Source organism: Ctenocephalides felis, unplaced genomic scaffold (assembly GCF_003426905.1).
Source record: "Ctenocephalides felis isolate EL2017-DRISC unplaced genomic scaffold, ASM342690v1 CF-g0.4_SCAFFOLD_01886, whole genome shotgun sequence".
Lineage (NCBI taxonomy): Eukaryota > Metazoa > Arthropoda > Insecta > Siphonaptera > Pulicidae > Ctenocephalides > Ctenocephalides felis.
In genome coordinates this window covers 184,402,058-184,421,123 of record NW_020538040.1, presented here as the reverse complement: position 1 = coordinate 184,421,123, position 19,066 = coordinate 184,402,058, and the positions used below count along the sequence as shown (strand labels likewise).

The 19,066-nt window shown below is 29.5% G+C and overlaps 1 protein-coding gene across 1 annotated transcript in view; it reads left to right on the top strand.

Annotated features, from left to right (window-relative positions):
• Window positions 1–16,498, top strand: part of LOC113378799 (protein lap4) — a 77,654-nt gene extending 61,156 nt beyond the window's left edge. Inside the window, exons 30-36 of the mRNA XM_026619396.1 lie at window positions 54–236; window positions 295–444; window positions 7,369–7,444; window positions 7,602–7,737; window positions 7,811–8,003; window positions 13,931–13,990; window positions 15,941–16,498. Coding sequence (XP_026475181.1) covers window positions 54–236; window positions 295–444; window positions 7,369–7,444; window positions 7,602–7,737; window positions 7,811–8,003; window positions 13,931–13,990; window positions 15,941–16,270 — 1,128 coding nt within the window. The 3' untranslated portion in view covers window positions 16,271–16,498. The remainder of the gene's footprint in view (window positions 1–53; window positions 237–294; window positions 445–7,368; window positions 7,445–7,601; window positions 7,738–7,810; window positions 8,004–13,930; window positions 13,991–15,940) is intronic.
• Window positions 16,499–19,066: the final 2,568 nt, after the last annotated feature.

The window sequence follows — 19,066 nt, the reverse complement described above, 5'->3', positions numbered from 1 at the left end:
ATATTACTAATAATAATACTTACATACTACATTAATATTGGTATCATTTACAGGAAAACTTAATCAATAAAGAAATGATGAATTACGACAAGCCAGTTATAGACCATATCAGTAATAATATTTATAATGATGTACATAATGATAATAAGGCTGTTAGTCATATAACACTTGAAGGCCATGAAAATATGCAGCAAGTTGAATTGTTAGAAAATAGGACTAAATCCACACCAGAAAAGGTAATATAAACAAATATTTATTATTGACTTGAATTATATTATATTTTATATATTCTAGGTATTAGAAATTGTAAGAGCAGCAGAGAATTTAGTGCCTGATTTAGTTCCAATTTCACCAAAAAGTCCAAAGGATGATGGCAAGGATAGTTTACATAAAAAAACTACTGTAATGATGTCGAAACACACGTTAGAGCAACCTCAAACGCAGGTAAGACTATAAGAGAATTTTAAACAAATGTTTAATGTTTTTGATACTTTTGTCAAAAAAATAAAAGTTCAAAAATTCTACACTTGTGTGATAATTTTATCTAAATTATATATATTACCTTGAATGTTTTATAGTTTTCAAATTTATTAATTTAATTTGTTTTGAGTGAACTTACCATACTTTATTTTGTTTATTTTAAAATTATGTTTATCATTTATGCTAATTGTATCAAATTTTTATTTATTATTTTTATTATATAAATGGTATTTTGTACTAGTACTTTTCTGCACGCTTAATTGTTTTATTTTGCAGTTATTATTTTGTTGCAACATGATTTGCTATTGCTTTTTGTATTGTGAGTTTTATATTATATTATGTTTGTTGGTGGTTTATTTAGTATTATTAATTTCATGTTGTGTGTGATGATTTCAATTTATTTTTGCACAAGCTTAAGAAATTAAAGTCAAAATTATGAAATTAAGCATAAGATCTATTGATTTATAAATGTTACATTTTATTTTCAGAAAGAAAAATCATCTTACAAGGAACTTCATTAACATACAACATCTCTATTACATGCACATTCTTTACTAATGTTCTACAATATAGTGTAAAAGTTTATACATTTCTTCATTACGCAGCTTTTAGTTTGAAATTAATTTTCTAACTCTAATATTAATCCTATTCAAATAATGTTATTTTACTTGGATTTGTAGATAAACAATTTATTATTTATATGGTTTTGTGCCATGAAGATATCAGAATTATATTATTTATATATTATTGTTACAATTCTACAAATCCAAGCAAGTCTGCCAATTTATTTATAGTAATATTAGAACTGTTTTTGCTCAATTGTGCGAAAGTTGTTAGAACGGGTGTCTCTTTGCATGTTCCATTTATCACCTTACAATCTTGTGGTTTTTCTCTGAAAGTTGCACCGAGCATTTTATACTAACATGAATTATAATCTAACAGTATGGATGGATAAATTAAAGAAATCTTAATCTTGACTTATTTGAAGCATTCTACTTGATTAAGCAAGTTTTTCTACTTTGCATTTATATAAAAGAGCATGATCTGGTAAAATTTATTGGTTAGTTTAGGATGGGGATAATTTGATTATTTCATAGTTATGTGTATTATAATTGTATATTGAAAAAACAAGAACATTATATTACTGCCAATTATTAATGTTATATGAAAGAGTTTTTTACCTTCAATTTAAGCTTCAATTTTAAATAAGATTTAAAATTGGTATTGTACAAAGTATTTAAAAATAAAGGGATCAACTCCGCATAATATATCTATACACATATACATATATATATATATATATATATATATATATATATATATATATATATATATATATATATATTTGCATATAACTTTGTATCTATATAATCATAAAAAAATGTTGAGGAAAGACTTATCAATATTTTATTGTACATTTAGCACTAACATTATCGTGAGGCATTTGTCTCATGATTTGGGTATGCAAGTATAAATCAAATTTCTATTTTAATCACTGTGATTAAGAATATATATACAGTGGTACTGAGACTTACGAATGATTTGACATACGAATGTTTCGAGATATGAGCCGCCAAAGATTTGTTGCGAGATTTGAGCGATCAAGAGTTTGGTAGAAAAATGTTAATGGCAAAATGAAAATATGAAAAATTTTGCCAGTATAACAATGATTTTCCTATCATAGAAATATTTTGGTTGTTTTATGATAGTACATTATTTTATAGTTAGTCATTTCAATTATATATTAGTATTAATTGTGTAGTAACAATTCACCCACCTGAATATATCGAGGATTATTTTAACATTTGAGATTTTAATTTTAGTGATTGTACAGTTATATATGTTGAGTTCAAATTTTTGTCTCTTGGATTAAAACATGAAATTATAGAAAAATATGAGGATGTACGAGTTTAGTCATAGATATCTGTTCAAGCAGAAGGAGTTGATAAAGGGTATGACTACAATAATTTATAAGCAGCTTTCATCCTCCAAAAAGTTGTACAACAAAACATGTCTAACTCATTTTCTCAATATCATGAATAAATAGGATAACACAATAATTATAAATAGTAAACTTATTTTTAATATTCAAAAAACTTACCAACACTTTAATAGCATTTTAATGTAATTATATGGGAAAAATAGCTTTGAGATACCAGCTATTATATCGACATATGAGCATAGTTAAGAAACAAATCAAACTCGTATGACAGGATACCATTGTATATATATGTTTAATCACTTTTAGTATTCATATTTAAATTTCTATGTATTATATCTTACATGGTTATTGAGAAATACTTGTACAAAGTTTATGTAATTGTTGAAAATTGTCGAAAATGATAGAGATGTTTATTCCAGGTTCTGTATATGTATACATTTTTATCACGTTCTTTGTATACGTTGTTATGTAATGTTTTTGCATATATTAAATCTATCTCTGGGTGCTTAGTTGTATTCCATATTTTTCTTCTTTGAAAATTCATGATGATATCCTTGTTTAAAAAATATATATGAAGATAAATCCAATTTATTTGACTATTCTGAGGTGTAAATATGGTAAAAATTATATATTTAAACAGGTAAGTAGGTGAAATTTTTCAATTTGACCGATTCGGAAACAAGTATTGTTTTCATATTTTTTAAACAAGGGTTTCAGTTGGTTTTAAGCAAAAGATATATATATATATATATATATATATATATATATACATGTGTGTATAAATATGTTTCGGAATATATAGAATATTTATATATTCTAATTCATATTTGTAGGTGTGTATGTTTGCGTGTATAGTTGTTATTACGAATAAAACTTTATAGTTTATGTTTCATACAATAGAATACCTTTTCAATTCGTCCTACTCTGTGAATAATAAATTGAATATAGGATTGTCCTAGATGTAATGACATTCAAGAACTGATAATTTTAAATAAAATAAATAATAGGCAATATTTTATATATATAATGTATTACACTATTCCGAATCTATATCAAAACTGTTTGGAATGGTAATACAGTTTGTGAAAACTATGCTTTTTTTTTAAATTACATACTTTTAGCTTGCTGATAATTACTGATTCAATATGTACCATATTTCAAAAGTATTTAACTAATATTGTTAGAAACTTTTTGTTTTTTGAAAATAATGTTATATAAAATACTTTCCTCAATATTAATTCTGAGTCAAAGCACTAGGGATAGTCTACGCAGTTCTCATATATAAAAATTGTGTCTCTTGTAATTTATGTACTTTATTTTTAGAGCAAAACTTTTTATCAAATACTGGCGATGTACTGATTTTTAAGAAAAATAATATATCTTTAATTTAAATTTTGTAATTGCTTGTTTGATATTTTACACAGGTCGAAGTTTTTTTTTAATCCAATGTTGAATGTGTGAATGTGAATCTCGAAATAAATTCTTATTTTTAATTGGAAGTAAAATAAATTAGTGTTCGGTTTGCCTAATTTATGAACTATCGTTTGGATTCCGTGGAATATCGTTCGCAGAATCAATTTATATTCGTATAAAACGTTTTGTCGTTTAGAAAATACGACTTGTTAATTTTATGTTTGCTCGTGTTTTCAAGACATTCTAAGTCGTTTGACACCAAACTTGGTAAAAGTGTGTGTGTGCTTTTTTATGGCGAAGAAAATGCATTTACGCATGCCAGACTAGGTATTTGTCTGGGTATCTTGGGCATTATAAATAGTACTAACTAAAACTTACGCTTTTACCTCGCTTTTAGTCACCACAGAAACCGCCGTTAGGCATTACTTCATGGGGGGAGGCTCTAGAAATCTTTAATGCCCACTTTAAATAAACTTTCGTCCTAATTATTCTCATTCGCTCTTCTTCTGTGTGTATATATGTATGTAAGACAATATTTAGACTTTTGGCCGAAGTTTTTTTTTTTAACGGCTGAACCGATTTCAAAAATTTACAAGCCATTCGACGAAACTCGAACTCGATGCCATTTCTTTAGAATTAGCATAAAGTGCTACATTTTTCATCCACGTTTTCGTAAAAAAATCTGAACCGATTTTCGAATTCAAAAGACATCCGATTGGGAATCGTGCTGATCAGTGGTAGTAATCGGCAGGGCCATTTCTTAGTTTTTTTTTTTACTATTTTGATGAAACTTTGTATAACGGTAACCTTTATAGTTTGAACTAACATATAAAATATTATAGTTCTACTATAATTGGTTTAATTATAAAAATTCAATAACTTTTGGATTAATGAACAACAGGCGTCCCTAGTACATAGACCGTGTATATTCTGGATTTGTACTGATCACCGTTGACGTCCACACTTAAATAAAACTAGTCGTGTATGGCATCGTACCTTAAGGCAAATTGCTGGAACTTTCCGTACTGTAATGAAACATTCGAGGAATATTAAATGTTTTCAAATAGATTATTATAAATACTATAACTTATATATCTTTACACAAAAGTAAATAAACAAAATTTAATCAATCGAATTTAAAATTAAGGACATTTTCTAATATTTATAAGAATTATATAAACTATAGCAAAGTTAAAATTAATTATTTGAAGTATATAAGTGAGCTCTAGAACTTTTACTGGAGTTAAAATTAAAATCCGAATGATTTTCGAAATTCAAAAAAAATTTGGAAATTAAAAATAATTTAAAAAAAAATCACAAAAGCAATCGCTTCGTCAACACAAGCATATAGTTTTCGGAATCATTCAAATCGGGTGCTAAGTTTTCTCAAAAACTGCTCCAAAACGACTGGACCTGCCTTTGCCAAAAATACATAATCACTTTTTCCCATCATTACGAATTGAATGTTTTTGTTTTGGATCATTCAAATCGGGTGATAATAATATTTATCATTATTATTGATTAATTGATTATTCACGCATATTGAGGAATTCAAGCAACTTGAATTAAGGCAAGATGCCACTTACACCTAGTTGAAAAATAATTGACTAATATAAATTATGCACTTTACTGTTATTTAAAAATCAAAATGCCCATTTTTCGATGCAGTATTTCAAAAAATTGTTGCTGGTGTTCAGAATTTTGACAAATTTATTTATTTAAGATTTACCAAAAACTTTGGACGTCCAACAATTGCGCATGTCTCAATTAATCGGGTGAAAATTAATATTTTCCTCCTCAATTTCTTGACTCTGAATTATACTCTTCTTCTGAATTTCACCGGTCAATCATCCAAGGTAATTGGAGGCATCAAAAATGTTTCCAACTGGCAGCTCTTCATATTGTTTAAAACTTTAACATGCCGTAGCCACAGTATTGTACGTGTTCGAAATCAATAACTAATTTAATAGTGTGTATCTTTGTAATTGGACTTTGGATTACGTATTTTACAGCTACGTATATTTAAATTTAAAAATAAATAAAATAAATTTGATATCTTATTAATTCCATTGCTCCTGTCGTACACGTTCTACGATTTATATATTAATTACTGAAAGTTAGTTGTATAGAAAAGAAAATATGCTTGTTATATTAGAAATTCCGGGAGCATATCTCAACTTCATAATTATCTTCGTCGTACAAACATGCAAGTGACATGCGTAATTTTCAGATTCCAGAAGCTTGCTTTCATTAATATTCTCTTCTCATATAAAAGCTAATTTGATAATATTTTTATATGGAGATTTTGAGGAAAAAGATTATATAACGAAGGGACATTGTTCCATCATCTATTGTTTTTGTTCTGGAAAATTTTATATCTTATACTATTCAATGTTTTACATTGAGATTTTTATAATTAATTTTGAGAAAGGGTAGAGCGGGACTTAATAGGGCCACCATACTTATCTCAAAAATAAGCAAAATATATAATTTTTTTTGTGATACTATTTTAAAGTAGAAGGTAAGAGAATGTGTAACCGGACATTACCTTAATTAGAGATAAATGGAAATGTATCAATATTTATACCAAAACAATAATAAACAGTAAACAAGAAAATAGTAAATAAATAAGTATATTACGTTTAAAACTCACATTTTTTTAAATTAAAAGAAATAACATTGTTATTCGACCTTTGTATATTAACATTTCTTTCGAAATAAAAGATCAAGGTTATACATAAGGTTAATTTTTTTTTTAAATTAAATTAAATAACTGTTATTCGACCTCTGTTTATTACTATATAAATATAAAAAAAATACTATAATCCTTTTGAAATACAAGGTCCAGGTTATGTGCAATGAAATCTTCATAAAAAAATGTCCTATAAAATTTGTATTTCACATTGGTTAAATAATGTAGCTAATATTTCGTAAAATTCTATTAAAAATAGGCGTTGTATCTGTTTACACCGCTTATAGGGTAAAAAGAGACAGGTGACAAATTTTAGGAAATTAGCTAAAAAATATATTTTTATTGTTTGGAATTAATTGGGAATTTTACTAAATATTATATCAGGTGACAAATTTTAGGAAAATTGGTAATTTTTTTTCTATAATTAGGAATTAATTGGAATTTTACTAACATTGTTCGATAGTTGTTTGTTTGATCCATGTTATGTATTGTCATGCTGTTCAATTGTCAGACAGTATAATTACTCAAAAACAAATTGGACCTTTGTGACCCACCGCCTATCCTACATTATTTTTATATTATATTCTGTTCATTCTTTACAGACTTTTTGTTTCAAATTTTATCACAAAGATTTTGCATACGTGTATGTGGCTTATTTTAGTTATAAATACAAGCATGATTTTGGTTTCTGTATTTGCATTATTTTTTAGTTTAATTGCTATTTATTAATTTATTTAGTTTTTGGTGTATTTAGTTATTCTTTACTATGATTTTTATGGATTTATGCTGTAACACAGCCAGAAAAATGTTTTACATTTTTTTTTTATTTTTTTTTTTTTAGAAATTTTCTGTGAGCGACAAAAAGAAGTTTTTCGAAAATGCGATCGAAGAAACGCATAAACCATCCCCTAAACCAGGCAAGTTTATTCTCATCTTTATTAACCCTTTCGACTCGGATGTCGCCACACCGGCGGCAAAACACGTATAAAATACGCAATGTGCGAGTGGAAAGGGTTAAACTCAATATTTTTTAGACTTCTAATTATTAATCGTTGTGTGATTATTTTTTTACAGAAAAAGTATTTAGCTTTTTAAGCGAAGATGAAATAGAAAAGTTAAAACAGGAAGAAGAACACAAAATTGCTGCGGTTATAATGGATTCTGATAGTTCTTCAGAATATTCGGATGAGGATGATCATGGCTCAGTGGGGTACGTATTAAAAATAAAGCGTCGACATACAAATATGTTTTTGCAAATCATTTTATTGTGTTTACTATTTCAGTGATATAAAAGCCCCGGCCGTAATCCGAACTGCAAACGCCGAGAAGCGGCATAGGGCCCGCAACGGGAACAGCAACGGCGCGGGCGATTCGGCGGATCAGGAGACCGCGGACCTGTCGCCGGCCGAACTGCGAGCACTGAAGGCCAAAAAACGAGCCGCTTGGAGGCAGGCACGACTCAAGTCACTCGAACAGGTAAATTAATAGAAATAATAATAATACATTCATTTTGAATTAAACAAATCCCAATATTTCTTATAATTACTGTCAGAAAATATTATGTTATAATTTCTAAAATATTGACTTAAACTAGCTGTAAGAGGAAATCTGTCTTAAGGCATCGTGCCTTAAGGCAAATTGCTGGAACTTCCCGTACCAAAAATCATTATTTTTTTTAAAAACGATTAACATTTTTGAAAAAATTTTACTTCGAAAAAATAAGATTTTTGAAAAACTATAAATTGGACAAAAAATTACTTTTTTAAAAAAAAAAAGATTTTCAATTTTTTTTTTTATTATTTTTCATTTAAAAAAATTGTTTTCTTTATTTTGACATATTTTGGAAGATCTGAACTTTATTTCAAAGCAATCGTACTGCTTTAACTGCATAGAGACAAAATATAAAGCGCGTAAGCGCCGCGTCGCTGTCTAACGGATAAACATTGGTACGGAACCCATAGGAATGCAAACAAAATTTATACTTATTGTTAAAATCTCTATTAAATATCTGATAATTTGATGTGCATATGTCTAATGATTATTTTTGACCTCCAAATGGCATTTTTTTACTTTTTTCGTTAGATCTCCGAAACCGCCAGACCTGCCTTCATGAAAATTTGATAAATTTTTTATCTTGTCAATACAAGTAAAATGTTTTTTGAATTATTCAAATCGGACGCTCCGTTCTCTTAAAAACTTAGTTACCGTTTTCGGCACTTTTTGCCCCGTATCTTCGGAACGGCTAGACCTGCCTTCGCCAAAAACTAATCAGCACGTCTCCTTATCAATACGAATCGAATGTTTTTTGAATTATTCAAATCGGTTGATCGGTGCTTCCGAAATCGTCGATGAAAATTTGTATCCGCACATACATACACACAGGCACATACACACACACACACACACGCACACGCACACACACATACATCCATTTTTTCTAAGGTATGCCAAATTATTCAGAAACCTTTGAAACGTCGAGAAATGCAAAAATTTTCATTTTCGATTTTTTTGCAATTACTATAACTTGCCCTACGGGAAGTTAATAAAATATAAGTTGGAAAACTATGTGTGTATGGGAGACGATAGTTGACCTTTTCTCGATGTTTTTTTTAAAAACGGCTGGACTGATTTCAATAATTTAAAACTTAATCGATAAGTTATCAGTTATATGCGGTGATCGGCCGAGCAGTTTTTTGTATTTAGCAGAAGAATATAATTTTTTTTGCCCACGTTTTAGCTCATAGTTTTGATTCAATTTTAAAATTTCACAAACTGTTTGAAATATATTGGTTAGAATTCGTGGCCGTTTTTTCGTAATTAAATGTTGAAATTTTTTTTTTCCTGATTCTGATGAAACTTCGTATAACGATAGATTTAGTCTGAAATAGCATACTGAAATATTATAGGCCTACGATAGACAGTTGGATTATAAAAAATATTGAAGTTTAGAATTTCGCCTTGAGCTTAAGCGATTTAAATAATAATCTATACCAAAGTATATACGTTCCGTGTTTTGTAGATAGCTACTGATTACCGTTAACGTCCACACTTTAATAAAATACATTTTTACAACTCAAAATGGATGAAATAAAATATGTAAAACAAATTAATTTAATTTAAACAGTTGAACATTTTACTTAAATATCTGAATCTCAATTCTTATTGATTAAGTTGATTCTGCGTATCCGAAAGTTAATGCAACTTGCCTTAAGGCAAAATACTACTTACAACTAGTTATTTCTTATTATCACACTATAGTTTTGAGAAGTATACGATATAATACAGACATACTACACGTAAAATGACATGTGTTTACATTAGTTTTGATTTCTCTGAAAGCATATGTTCTCCGCAAGCTCACAAGTGTTCTACACAAACATTTATTCTTCGAGAGCATTATTAACATTTAATATGCTATCATATTAATATCAAATATATATCACGGGCGGTAGATAAACAAACTTGAAGTTGATATATACGAACTTGCACACATCAATCGTCTAAAATCTAAAATCTAAAATCTAAAAATAACACAACACGGCCAAGTATTGCATTGAGAGCCGTTTGAAATCGGCTTTGAATATACGTCTCAATCCTTTACAAAAGTTCTAAAGCTCTTGATCCCGGTGTCCTGGCCGCGCTTACACCGGGATCCAATCTTTTCAAGGAATAAATATTTTTTGACAAACACATATTAAAATCTTTACCAAACGCGGTTTATAGGAAATATGATACACAGAAAATGCTAAAACCTGCACAAAATATTTCTTAAAATTTTCCTATTCGATAGGAGAAAATCGTTGAAAGAAAAAACATATTTATAAAATTTTATGTTGTTAGTGTAGGGTAGGACGGGGCACAAAAGTCCAATTTGACTTTGTAATTATTCTGTGAAAACCATGTATCAAACATACAACTATCGAATTATTTGTTTGATCGTTCGTTCTTTAAAATTTTAGTTTATTTTAGCAATAAATAATTTTATTTTATCAAAATGTCTAATCCTGATTTTTATTGATTCAAGCCAATTGTTTACACGTATCGGAAAGTTCATGCAACTTGCTTTAAGGGGGGTATTTTAGTGTAGAATTCAAAAAAATCGTTTTTTCTTTTTTTTCAATTTTTCAAAATTTAAAAATATGTGTATGAGAGGATTTTTAAAAAATTAAATTATTTTTGGAGATAAATCTGTTTGACCACGATAATCCTCTTCTTTTTCAATACGATACCCACGATTTCTCGAGTTCTACTGGACCGAATCACTTAAAATTTTCGGAGATTCTTTCTCAGATATATACTAGCTTCATCTCCAAATTTGAATTTATACTATTTTTAATAAATTCGAGATACTCAAAAAAATGGTAATTTGCCATTTTGTCAAAAATCTATTTTTTAACTTAATCCTAGTATATACCCTTGCGACATCATTCTAGATTAATAATGATAACTAGTGGTGCATGGCATCGTGCCTTAAGGCAAATTGCTGGAACTCAGTAAAAATAAATATTTTCTGGAAATTTCAAAAAAAAAAGAAAAACGATTTTTTTACCTAAAAAGCAATCGTTTCGTCAACACAAACAGCAAGTCTTTTGAATAATTCGGATGCTTATTTCTCTAAAAAACTGCAATGTTTTGCATATTAAGCTCTGTATCTCCAAAAAGGCTAGACATGCCTTTACCAAAATCTAATCACCACTTCTCGTCAGCATAGAATACTAATACAAATAGAATATTTTTTGGATCATTCTAATCGGATGCTCAGTTCTCTCAAAAACACGAATTTTATTTTCTGCCTTATTTGCTCTGTATCTCCGAAACGGCTGGACTTGCCTTTCACCATTCAAATCGGTGGATCCGTGCGCCCGAAAACGTGGACAAAAAATTGTGTCCATACATCCATACACGCACACACAAAAGGTATGCCAAAATGTTTAGAAACTTTCAAAACGTGAAGATATGCAAAAAATTTTTATTTCAATTTTTGGACGATTAAAATAACTTACCCTACGGGAAGTTATTAATAATTTTTTCCGTTTTGGATTACTAGAAGGGTTGCAATCGTGGGCACGGTTACGTGTCAACTTTTTAATACCCCTCAATTTAACTACTGTTATTTTTTTAAATTATTAACTTCTTTTGTTTTATTTTTTTCTGTACTCTTGTAACATTGATAAATGAATTATAAAAAAAAATGATTGCCTGCTTCTTACGATTATTTGAAAATGACCTAAAATTCATGCATCTACAGCTACACCCTTATTAGAATAACCCCTTAAGGCTAAACGTCAATTACACCAAGTTTGTTAATAGCATTTTTTTAAATTTGAAATTTGTTTTTAAATTGGAGATTTTCATCAACTGGTTTCCATCAAAGCACACAAATGTTGCTCCTAGCGCCCTTCCCATAAAGTTTGTTCCTTCTTCGAGGCTGGTCGTCGTCGTCGTCGTCGTCTTCGTCTTTTGACACGTGTGACATGAGCAGATAAGGGCCCCGACGTGACGTCACATACAAAATATGAAAGCGGTAAGATAACGAAAACGGCGTTTGAATCAAAATATAACTCCAAATTGGAAATTTCTCGGAAGGTGTAACTTCTCGTAGAACACGTAGAACGGCCCGTTCGAGGCGTAGAGCGAAGGGCGAAGGGCGGCAATAGCTGATGAACGTAGTCTTTATAGGAGTGGGATGAAGAAAAATACAGGATAACACGTGATGAAATTTATAAAATTCTATATTAAATCAAACATCAGTGAATTCGCGCAGTCTGGGAAAAATAGGTTGAGTAGATCGTTGAGCTCAAAAAAAATCTTTTGACATTGTTGATAATCACTCTTTGTTCAGCATCTTTTCAGTTTAGTAGAAGAGTGAAGTCGTTGGATGTAGGAATCTTTGATTTTGAGAAAATATTATATATTATTCAGATATGTACAAACCCTTATATATGGTACAAACTTTTGCAATTGTTGTACCATCAGCGTATAACAAAGTCCAAAATTAAGAATGATCGATATAAATTAAGGGGGCCTCCACCTTGTGGCCTCGTTTTTAACTTCCCGAAGGAGAAGTTTATGTTTTCATAAAAAAATCCGACTCGCTAATTTTATGTTTTCTCGACGTTTCAAGCCATTCTGAATCGAATGAGACCAAATTTGGAAGAAGTATGTGTGTGTGTATGTGAACAGATTAGCGTTTCTAAGTTTTGTGCGACGATCGGCCAAGCCGTTTCTTTGTAAATCGCAAAAAAGTGAAAAAAAAATTGCCTACGTTTTAGCCCGCAATTCTTAATCGATTTTGAAAATTCAAAAACCGTTCGAAAGATATTGGTTGGGAATCGTGCTGATTAGTTTTTGGTAAAGATCGGCCGGGCCGTTTTCTTGTAATAAAGTTTTAAAGAAGAAATTTCGACGATCTTTCTTTTTATTTTTTTGACGGTAGATACCATAGTATTCTAGATCATACTAAAACATTAATGCCCTACGACAACTCGTTTATCTTTAAAAATTCGTCAAAGTTTCCAAAAATTAGTATCGTTTTTTTTGGCATTGTCAAAATTAGACCTTTCATCAACGTTTTCTCAAAAACGCCTCAACCGATTTCAGAAATTTAAAAGCCATTTGATGTATCTCGATTAGGATTATTGTTTCTCAGTTTTGTGCGACGATCGGCCGAGCCGTTCCTTTAAAACTTGGAAAAAAGTGTTAAACTTTTTGTCCATATTTCAGCTCATACTACCTTATCGATTTTAAAAAATCAAAAACTGTTCGAAAGATATTGCTTGGAAATGATACTGATTAGTTTTAGGTAAAAATCTACCGAGCCGTTTTCTTGTAATTAACTGTTGAAAAAAAATTTAAGCCGATTTTTATGAAACTTTTTTTGATGATATATATCATGGTCTTATGAAAATGAGTAGTTCTTTTGATATTTGTTGAAATTAAAATTAGACGATTTACTTGGTATAACGATAGAGTATTTGGTCTTAATGAACATAGTAAACCATTAAAGTCCTATGGAATCTGGTTCAATTATAAAAATTATTGATTTTTGAAAATTTGCTTCTCAACCGGGTTGACGTGTTCGATTTTCAATAATGTTTAATAAATCCACTTCGAATACTTTTAATTACTCATAAATTAATTTATCTATCATGGATTAAGTCGATTATTTACACAAATCGGGAAGTTCATGTAACTTGCCTCAAGGCAACATACCAATACCAATACCAATAGTTTGATATTGCTTTGTTGAGAATGAATTGTAGGGAAACCAATTATTTGATTTATTTTTCAAATGTCTAAATATTTTAATTTGTACATTTCAGGTATGCCGAAACTCAATTACTTTATTTTATATATTTTTTTTAATTTATTATTATTTTATTTCTATGTCCATGTGTTTTCAGGATGCGATGCAAGCGCAAGCCGTTATAAGGAGCATGGCCCAAAGGTTAATGCAAGAAGAGGTTAGTTTTTTTATGTTTCTGTTAGGCAAACTTCATCATTCCTGAGCTGATTGGATAATTATCACCTGCACAACACGTCAGCTTTCTAATATCTGTCTTATTTAGTATTGTCATCTGAATAATTTAGTATTGTCATAGTTTATATGTGCTAAACTACATATTGGTATCAGTTTCATGGTGGTGAACGCTGGACTTGACATACTGCGATTTGAATTTATCATTTGTTACATTCTGATTTTATTACACCAAGTGTTAAAGATTGAGTTTAAAATTGCAAAAATTACTGAACAAAATTCTATGTGCAACTTAAAGTTTGATTATTCGGTAAAAGAAATGACTTATATTTTTAACTTATATTTTAGTCGTACCGAATCGTCTGAGTATGTATGTGAATCAAAACGGCTGCACTGATTTTATATATATTTTTTTATTGTTTACAAATTTGTGGTACAAACAATGTGGTTTGTTTAGGAAACTCTCAAATGAGAGCCCTTATTACTTATAGTAAATCAATAGGTTGTTTTTTCTTTAATCTTCTCCTGGTAATCCTAAAAGATTCAGCGATGGATATGACTGCAGCATTTTCATGTTTTCTAAGATGGTCAAAATGAGATATGCATTTATTTAATTTTATAAATTTAAAAGCTATTTGATCAATTTCGATCACAACTCGAATTTATTATTCTCGCGACGATCTGCCGAGTCGTGTCTTTACAATTAGCTAAAAAAGTGCATTTTTTTTGTCCAGATTTATTCCAAAAATTGTGAACCGATTTTTAAAACTTGAAAACCATTCGAAAGATAACAGTTGGGAATCGTGCTGATTAGTTTTAGTTTTTGCTGATGATCTTCGAGGCCGTTTTTTAGTAATTAATGTTGAAATTATGTTTTTGGCGATTTTTAATGAAACTATTTATGCCGTTATCGTCGCATTAAAAATTAGTGGTGTCTTTAAAAAATCTTTAAATTATTTTGAAAACTTTGAAAAAAAAAAGAGATGTCTGAGAATTTTTTACTCGAACACTGAAACCGCTAGACCTGCCTATCCAAAAATTCGAACGGTACTTTATTTTTTCAATACAAATACATTGTTTTTTGAATTATTCAAATCGGACGCTCCGTTCTCCCAAAAACCGAATCACCATTTTTGTTTTTTTGCCCTGTATCTTCGAAACGGCTGAACCTGCCTTTGCCAAAAACTAATCAGCACGTTTGAATCATTCAAATCGGTTGATCAGTGTTCCTGAAATCGTCGACGAAAATTTGTATCCGCACACACACACATACATCAATTTTTTCTAAGGTATGCCAAAATGTTCAGAAACTTCTGAAACGTAAAGATAAATAAAAAATTTCACTTCCGACTTTTTTGCGATTACTATAACTTACCTTACGCAAAGTTAAAAATTCGGGACAAAAAATCTGTATCTGGGAAAAATATTACCTATAGAAGAATCCGATACGCAAGGAAGAAATCCAGGATTTAATTCATTTCACTGTACTGTTTCATATAATTACACTAATACGAATACAGCTATACTCAATAAATTCATTTTACTCTACTTAATAAAACCTTGGTGTAATAAATATTTAGAATGCAACATGTAGAATTAGTATAATCTGTATGTAATAAATTTATGTTTTCAGTATCAATGTGAAGGCGCTATTATAGCAAACCTCCATCTAATCCCCATACATTTCCTATATATGATTCATTTCTATATTACAAAAATCAACCATGACTAATAAAAATTTAATTAAATCGTCGCCTTTATCTATTACCTCGCACCTTTGCTTATCGGCAACGTCACAGGTTGAAAGGGTCGTGTCTGCGCATTTTTCTCACCCGCATAAATCCATACCATATCGCATATCACACGTGCTGGGAGACGCATTAAACGAAATATAATACAGAATCAACATAAACGTTTTTGTTTCATGTCCCTCCAGGTGGATAACTCGACGCCGGAGCAACGTGTTTCGTCGTTAGAGTACGATCGATCAGAATTCGAAGCAGATACTGGTGCCATTCACCAGAGTCATCCAGTTCCTGAGGCCGTCAACCCGACTCTCATCGGTAATGGACAAGTGGTAATGGATGGGAGGAAGACGGAGGAACACACGATTTTTACCACCCCGAGACGGCAGCAAAACTCACCAGACGAATTTTCTCCTGAAAATTCCCTGCTGGCTGACCTGGTCACCAGGATGGGCGGATTGGATGTTGTGACGGACGTCTCTAAGTCCAAAACAGACCAAGAGACGCTGAAGAAACTTTAGTATTTGTGACTCCAGTTGGAGCGGCATTTTTAAAGATCTCTTAACATTCGATTTGGAAATTTTAACAATGCTTGCCGATCCAAATGTGACTCCGAGGACAGAAATGATTAGGCGATATATGATATATATTATATGACCCAGACACAACACAAAACAAATTCACAAGTTAAAAATGATCTAGAATAATTTTGAATAATTTTAAGTATTATTATTTTAATCATATTTATGATAATTATAACAAATTTTATTTCTATTATATCATTACGGTGTAGGAGATGACAATATTTTTTAAGAGAATATTTCAACTCGTAAATGTTAAATTTTACGAAATGTTTTTATTATAAATAAAACTAATTATGAAGAAATTTTAACGAAAGAAGGAATTTCATTACCATATTATTTATTTTGCTGAGATCCTTTTGCCAACCGTAAATCCTTAATTCCTTTTTATTATATTATCTTTTACAGATGGCTATAAATTGCGCTTAAATAAAAAAGTTGTTTGGACTTCTGAGTACAAATTTTTTTATCGAAACTATTGCACGTTGACTTTTCTTCTTCGAGCCCGTCGTGGTAGGAACGTGAACTACTACCAATTCCAATCTCAGTCAGCTTGATATCAAGCAGTATGACAACATAATGTGTTTGTTGAAGTGGTTAAAAACATCTTGCATACAACAAAGTGATTTCTATTTAAAAATACAGGTCAAAATTATGTTTCCGATTAAAGGGGTCTCCCTGGAGCAGTGCCATTTGAAATAAACCCTAAACTTTCCTGATTTGAGATGGAGTTCACCACAGATCAAGGACCTCCAACTTCAGGTAATCTATTTTGTATGATTATTTTGCTCGATTTTGAAATACATTGAAAATCTTAGCAGCCAATTCGTCAAAAATAAAAAATAATCTTAAAAGATAATTATTTTGTATGTTTCGACACCCAATGTGTGTCATCATTTGGAAAATATTTATACACAAAAAGAAGAAAAAACACTTAATTCGAACAATCGAAACATAATAAATATAAGTTGTTAATTAATTTTTGTTTAATCAGAATTTAAATTCTGTTGCAATGCTTATTGTTTTTTGTGATGAATTGTTTACTCGTGGTTATTAGAAGACAACTTTATGGTTGCCTTATTTTGAAACAATCGAAACATTTTTATCAGGAGGTAACTAACTGTGATTCTAATTTATTTTTTAAATATGTTTTTTCATAAAATACAACCTAATGGCTGTTCTATCCTATTTTTGAAACATTTTTATTAGAAAGTAACCCAATAATGATACTAATTTATTTTTGAAATATTTTTGTTATTATAAGACCTAATGGGTGTCGTTTCTATTTTTGTCATATTTTCATTTAAAAGTGACCCAATGGTTGTCCTATTCTATTTTTGAAACATTTTCATTAGAAGGTAACCCTATGATGATTCTAATTTATTTTTGAAATTAATATAATACATAATAGTTGTCCTTCTTATTTTTGTCATATTTTTATTTAAAGGTGACTCAATGGTTGCCCTATTATATTTTTGAAGCATTTTTATTAGGTTTTAAATATTTTATTTATTTTATTCTAATAATGATTCTAATTTATTTTTGAAATATTTTTATTATTATAAGATCTAGTACCTATCCTATTCTATTTTTGTCACATTTTTAATTAAAGGGAACCCCAATGGTAATTCTAATCTATTTTGGATAAATTCTTAATGATAGATACAACTTCAAATATTTTTAATATACCAGAACTACCTGAATTTTTTTTAAACTTTTACAAATCAAACATTTAATAGTTTTTTTAAATATCTGCAATTATTCCATATAAAAAGTCAGCAAATTTTGGCAGTACTTACAATGTCTAAATAGAATGCCAATCCAATGATTAATGGACTTCCGGGTACGATGGTATCTTTATCAGTTTTATAAGACAAAATTGTGAAAAAAATATAAAATATATTTATTTATCTATATATTTAAATTATTTATTAATATTTATTATTTTTTATTTTCGACAAATTGGCTACATGTTAGTCTTGTTTTAATTCCTGTCAATAGACGATCATCGCTCCGACTTACGTTACAAATTTGTATAATAATTTCGAATGCGTGTTTTTGTCAGATGTTAGTTGCTTCTATTCTTATTCAGTTGTGTTTACTTCTAAAAATGTTGTTATGCAATTCTCTAACAATGCATTAAAATTGTTTATCCGAAAACTTGCAATCGAATGCGAATCAGTTGTTCTTCCGACGCCGAATTGAACAGTAGATAAATAGTAGTAAATACTAGTATCAAAATTTTTGTGTTTAATATTAATATTAAATATATATTACACAGCTGTATGTAGAAGTAATACGTGAGTAAATTAGTTTAGGGCTTAAATATTTTTTTTCCTTATTAAAATTAAATTTTATTTTTAACTGAATTTTGTGAAAGTGATCATTGTGTTCAGATGCTAAATTTGAAAATATTGTAAATGGCGTTTTTATATTACCGTATTAAAGTGGTTAAATTTGACTTTGGAACAAGTTTTACTTGAAATCGTTAAAAGACACAAATTAAATATTGAATTGCTGTTTTTCATCAAGAAACTGAAAATAAAAGTGTGGCATTTTTGGGCAGACCAGAGGTAAGTTCCATATCTTGATTATTGTTTTGAACTCGAATGCATCGTCATCAACATGGGTGTGATTTGAAGGTTTCCACTTTAAACAAATTTGTAAAAAATCCGCAAAATAATACTATATTTAATATCGAAATTGATATTTATAATTCTGCATCATCTTATGTAT